Genomic DNA, 6,000 nt, shown 5'->3' on the forward strand with positions numbered 1-6,000 from the left:
CAATCTGACTTTTAGGTTCTCTTCACTCCAACTTCATCTGACCTGTGCCCATTCCACTCATGTTGTAAAGAAACAGTAAAGTGTCATCCCCACATCCACATCATTTAGGAAGAAAAAAGCAGAACTGGCATCTGGGGCCTATGAGCATTTAAGAAATTAACCTCATGGACTTCTTAAAATTGAATCACATGATAAGCAAGTATCTTATCTTGGAAATTGTTTACCCTTGAAAGTATTAGCCTTGTTAAAAAGAATGCAATGATACATTTTCTGATAAAAAATAAATCTAGAAAAAATATCCAGAAGTGGTTACCAGCTGTGTTATAATCTAGAAACACACTGTACCACATTTTGTCTTCATGCCCCAAAATCAATGGATAAAGTCATTAGCACTTCATTTCTATCCTGAATCATAATATGTTCTGTTATTTCACTCAATGGCTTGTTGAAAACATAATATTGCAAAACATTTTATGTCTGTAGGTTCATAAATGCATGAACTGCTACAAAAAAGATGAAACAATAAAGGAGGGTTGTTTCTGCATTCAGAACAAGTTGTGTATTCTGTACAGAAAATTAAAACCACCTGCGCATTGCCAGTGCATAAAGGTCTGTTCCCTTATCCTCTCTCCAACAAACAATTAAGACATTGTAATTTGTTTCCCAAACTCAATGAGAAACTTTCCATTACTTTGTCTTCAAACACATGCAATTTCATTCTGCTAGCTAGAAGCAAACAACAAATCACCATTTCAACCTGCTTTTCCTGGGACGGCCACTACAAAGTGCTTTTAATGACTGGGGTGAAAAAATTAAGTATGCATGGAGAAGATCAAAACAAAACGAAGTTAATACACTTTTACTGGCAAGATGTTTGCTTAACACAATTCACCAAGGAAGTCAAGTTATGGTCACATGCTATCTGATAAAAAGCATCACAATTAACTGACCACCTTCCACCTGTTTACATCCTTTACTATTTAGTAAGCCAATTCCTGCAAAACAAAATAGCTCCAATGAAATTATATAAACAAATGTAACAGCCTCAAAACTTAACTTGGACTTGAATTGTAAAGAGACTACCTGAACTATCGGATCCTCCTTCAGGGCTGCCACTGGAATACATTGTGGCCAGTTTTCCATCCAAAATAAACCTGAACCATCCGTTACTACCATTAGACAGTTCCAGGGCTGCAGCATCACTCCAGATATACAGGCAGTCCCTTCCCCTAATGATTGACCAGTCTCTCCAGTGATAGGGTTTACCCTGTTGCAGTTCTTTAGCATCCTCCTGTGGTTCATCCTCCTGTAATAGAATAGCATTAAACAAAAGAAAAACAAAACAAAACACACACCTGAACAAACAAAAAAACAAACAAAAAACAAACCCAACCCATGCGACCCATTAAAAAGAAAAAAACAAAACCAAAAAACACAACAACAAAAAGTAACACACAAAACAGGCATTTTATAAAGGCTTGAGAAGAAAAAGAAGGACTCAAACCAAAAGTATACGAACTACACCTTCTGTTGGTAAAATGTATATTTAAAAGTATTCTTTAATAGCATAAGATATTTTTAAGAAGCTTCCTTTCAGATACACATTTACCTACTCAATGACAGCAACAGCCTACTGAATGGGACATCCACCTCTATTCAAAACTTGTACTGTGAGAATGAATCAAAAATGGTTGAGGTTGGAAGACACCTCTGGGAGCCATCTAGTCCAAACCCATGCTCAGGCAGGGCCACCTAGAGGCAGTTGCTCCAGACCACGTCCAGATAGCTTTTTAACATCCAAACACTAAATTTTATTTTTTATTTTAATTATAGTAATAAAAAAAACCCTACCAACACCAAAAAGCCCCAAACTACCCAAAACCAACAGTAAAAAGCTTAACTATACACTTAAGACTTAACTATAAATCTTAACTGAAAGGATAACAGTAGTAGTCTGTTATCCATTTCGTTCATCTGAGTGGTCAGTAATAGGACTGCTAGAAATTGGTAAATATGCACTTAAGGTTTTCATTATGTAGAATTTTATTTTTTTTTTATACATTCAGTAACTATGTTTGAAACATCTGCAATTATTTGATGCACGTATGCTGAACGAGATGACCTTTATGCAGAAAGGACTCATTTTGCTTAGCAGTCATTTTCAAAACACTACAGAAAAATAAGTGTCTATCAACTTGACCATAAGAACTTAATAGTAGGAAAACTCACCAGATAATAATGTGCTCACAGAAAATGAAAACAAAAATAAAAACTATTAAAACAAGTGGCATACAATAAGCATTAATGTAATAACCTAACTACCCTGCCCTAGACATTTTCTTAACAATGAAAATTGTACTGGAAGTGTTGGCTTCACAGGAGGAAAAAAAAAAAAAAAAAAATAAAATCCCAGCTGCTAATTCTGTATTTACCTTCTCAGGCTTAGACTCCTCTTCGTTTTCATCATCAGATGATGGCCCCGCCAAGGTTGACACTTTACTAATCACACCAAGTCTAGCCAGTTGGTCTAGAAAAAGATCACCACCTTTATCCACCAAATCCCTTATGATTTGCAAGGCTAGCAAATGGCCATCATCATCATCCTGTAATACATTGGGATGGAAAGAAAATAAGAGAGGATTGCCTTACCTAAAAATAACTTTACATGCTCAACTTCATATATTGTCACAGATGGGTGCTACAAACACTTCAGGGTTAGCTTTAACAAGTGTGTGGAATCAATGAGTATAGCCCCCTTTTCTGCACTGGTTACATACAAGGACGTTTTCTTTCTTCCTACCTCTTGATCAAGAACAGTAGCTGTTATCTCAACCAGTATTGTGGGCAGATTGTGGCCAGCATCAGAATCACAAACCTCTTTCAGCAATGCCTCAGAACAAAAATGTATCATTTTTCTAATGAGGGCAAGACTTGCTTTCCTTTAAAAAGAGATTGTGGGGAGGAGAAAAAAAAATTTAAAAAAATTGTTACAAAGATAAAGTAAGCAGTAATCAAAGCAACTTAAACAGTTCAAGATGAAACTGCTTTTGCACTACATTTATGCATGCTTTCAAAACAGTATTTTTTTTTGAGTTTCATATCTTGTTAATGGAACCAAAATTGGTTATTGTTACGTCCTAGATTATCTCTAAGAATAATTCACCTACTGAACTTTCTTGATTATACAGCACTAGAAGTCTAACGTATTTTTCTCTCCTTAACCCTTTTCCAAGCAAACCTTTTCTACATTCTGTCTTCACCCAGTCTTAGTGATGGCAATTCACTTCTGCACACTCCATCTTCCTCCCAGGTAGCCAGCCCTCCGTTTCTGTCATATGCTTCCCATGTTTTGGCAAGATCCCTATAGTTTTAAACTCTGAAATGACTATTAGAACATGCAGCTCTCCATACCACAATTACTTTGGAAGCCAATCTAAATTATGGCTAAAGCTGAATTTTTTATTTGACTGAGTTTTAAAAACATTATTTACCCACTTAATAAAGAAATCTTTAAAACACAGAAAGTCAGCTACTTCTTTCCACAATCTGCAACAAGTTAATAATGCACAGATTATTAACACAGTTTCTTATTTCCTTCATTTGAAATGACCTAGTTTAAGCTCCCTATCATTAGCTCATGTAGAGTCTCTCTCCACCAGAGTCCCTTTTTATCTTGTATTTTCACCTCTCAAAGTACCTATAAACACTGGGAACATAAAGATTAAGCAACTGTTATATTCATAGTGTAGAAGGCTGAAAGATTATGGTCAGAAGCAATTTATCATAACCATTATCCACCCTCAGTACTGCTTTTTAAGTATTAAATTAGATTACGTTCTTCTAATTCTCTCAGTAAGATATATCTTCTCCAGTTGATTAACACTTAAGCTATTAAGAAGTCTTCTAAAACCTTATAAAATAGCTTTTTCCAGTCTTACAATTTTGCAATGAATTTATCTTGATACCACCTCATTAGTTCACCTCTTGCAAATGAATACTTTCATTACAACGGCTACGAACAGCTGTAAACAAGCACACCATCTATACAAGGTACTATATGAACATAGTATCCTTTCATCATTGTACTATAGTCAAGAGTATGCTTTGCTCTCCCACTTCTGACTCACCAACCATATTTTTTCCAAGATACTGTTTTGCCAGAAAAAAAACCCTGCTTCTTAAAACAACACTTTTCAAACCACCAGTTCTATTCAGACAGAATAATGTTTAAATGCCATGTTATAACTTTTAATGAAAAGCAAACAAACTAAATCTTGGCTTTTTTTAACAGAACATACTAAAAAAGTCAAAATATGCATGGAAATTGTCTATCATAACAATATTACCTTATTGAAGGCAACATAGTTTGTTGAAATGTTTGTGCAAACACAGGCAATAATCTTTTCAAGTATATGGGTGCCATTTCTGGATCTCCTTTGGGTTCATTACATTCTTCCTCATCCTTGTTTGCATCTTTCTTTTTCTTCTCATCTCCTTTGTTAACAGGACACATCCAGTCCCCTGGAAAATATTTTTTTCCCCAAAACTGTTCCAGTGGCAAAACCCAACAACCAAATAAAAACCCCCCTTCAAATAAATCTAAGAGTATTCTTTACTAAAATTTAAGTACCTGAATGAAAAGTGCATTGCTAAAAATACAAAATTTACACCTGCAAGACTTGTTATCAAACTTTTTTTTTTTCCCCAAGTACCACCACCTAGACTACTTGCAGGAGAAAATGAAAGTCCTTAAAGGGAACTAAATATGAACATATAACCACCTGCAGCTCCAGCTCTACAAAAGTCTCACAAACAGGTGAAGTGCAGTTCCCATGTAGAAAGAAAGGGTGCCAGAGAGGCTACCAAGACTGACATCCTCTGAACCCACAGCAAAAATTCCAGTCTAGCCCCATTCCACAACTGAGGAGCAGGACCACTGGCAGAAGGCACTGCTTGTGGCCAGCCAGAAGTGTCTTCAGTAATCCCCATCCCTTAAGAACATCTGAAATATTTTGGGTTTATATGTACTTTGCAGTTTAAGGAATGTTAGTCGCAATACATATATATTTATTAATCTTAATAGAGTAAAATTCTGGTAATTGAATTACCATATATAAGCATTTCCACTAGCAGGGGCATGAAATTAATAACTGCACTCACCTGGAGACTGAAGAATAGCTACTACTTCGCTGTGTCCCCTTTCGCGAGCTTTGTCTAAAGGAGTTTTCCCATCTTCATCTCTCAAATCAGGATTTGCACCATGTCGTAAGAGAGTCTGAAAACAAATATTTTTAAATAGATGAAAATATAATTAAGATTCCTCCTGTCAAAGTAGTAAAGGTGTTTTTCATACACTTTTCCTATACTCTTCTCATGGTTGTAAGCAAAATTAGGACATCACATGCTTTTTGTATCTGTACAACTAACATGCAACTTTTATTCATGTCACTGCCCTGCCATGATGAAAAAACAAGCACTATAAAGAACATGTAAGTATTTGACAGTGCACACGTTAAGACATACTGCACTGAAGACATTTTGTACAGAACAAGGCAAACAGCCAGCATATAAGGCTAAGTGTCAGTTTAATTCATACCTTTGCTACCTGAGGTCTTCCAAAACATGCTGCATAATGTAATGAGGATGACCTCTGACCTCTGTTAACATCAGCACCCCTTTCACAGAGAAATTCTACCTGTTAAACATGAAAAAAGGAAATCAGTTTTTTTCCACCTTTCCTTATGTAAATAGCCTAGGTCTTCAAGATTCTGTAGAACTTACCATTTCCTGAGTTCCAAAAGCTGAGGCCCAGTTTAAAAGAGTTTGTCCTACATCATCCATAAAGTTTACTTCAAAAGCTGAAAGACACAATGAAATAAAAATAGTAAAAGCTCCCAGAATTATAAATTAAACTTCATCAGGGTTTGTTAAATAAGCAACAGGCCTAAAAAAAAAAAAAAAAAAAAAAATAAAACAAAAGCCTCCTAATTCATGCACGGG

At 35.6% G+C, this 6,000-nt stretch overlaps 1 protein-coding gene across 1 annotated transcript in view; it reads right to left on the reverse strand.

The window, feature by feature from the left end:
* Positions 1 to 6,000, reverse strand: part of HECTD1 (HECT domain containing E3 ubiquitin protein ligase 1) — a gene marked incomplete at its 5' end in the record, with an annotated part of 42,154 nt that overhangs the window by 30,386 nt on the left and 5,768 nt on the right. Inside the window, 8 exons of the mRNA XM_010017416.1 lie at positions 951 to 995; positions 1,084 to 1,306; positions 2,433 to 2,603; positions 2,801 to 2,939; positions 4,347 to 4,521; positions 5,161 to 5,275; positions 5,597 to 5,695; positions 5,782 to 5,858. Coding sequence (XP_010015718.1) covers positions 951 to 995; positions 1,084 to 1,306; positions 2,433 to 2,603; positions 2,801 to 2,939; positions 4,347 to 4,521; positions 5,161 to 5,275; positions 5,597 to 5,695; positions 5,782 to 5,858 — 1,044 coding nt within the window. The remainder of the gene's footprint in view (positions 1 to 950; positions 996 to 1,083; positions 1,307 to 2,432; positions 2,604 to 2,800; positions 2,940 to 4,346; positions 4,522 to 5,160; positions 5,276 to 5,596; positions 5,696 to 5,781; positions 5,859 to 6,000) is intronic.

This window comes from Nestor notabilis, unplaced genomic scaffold (genome assembly GCF_000696875.1).
Source record: "Nestor notabilis isolate BGI_N333 unplaced genomic scaffold, ASM69687v1 scaffold29690, whole genome shotgun sequence".
Classification (NCBI taxonomy): domain Eukaryota; kingdom Metazoa; phylum Chordata; class Aves; order Psittaciformes; family Psittacidae; genus Nestor; species Nestor notabilis.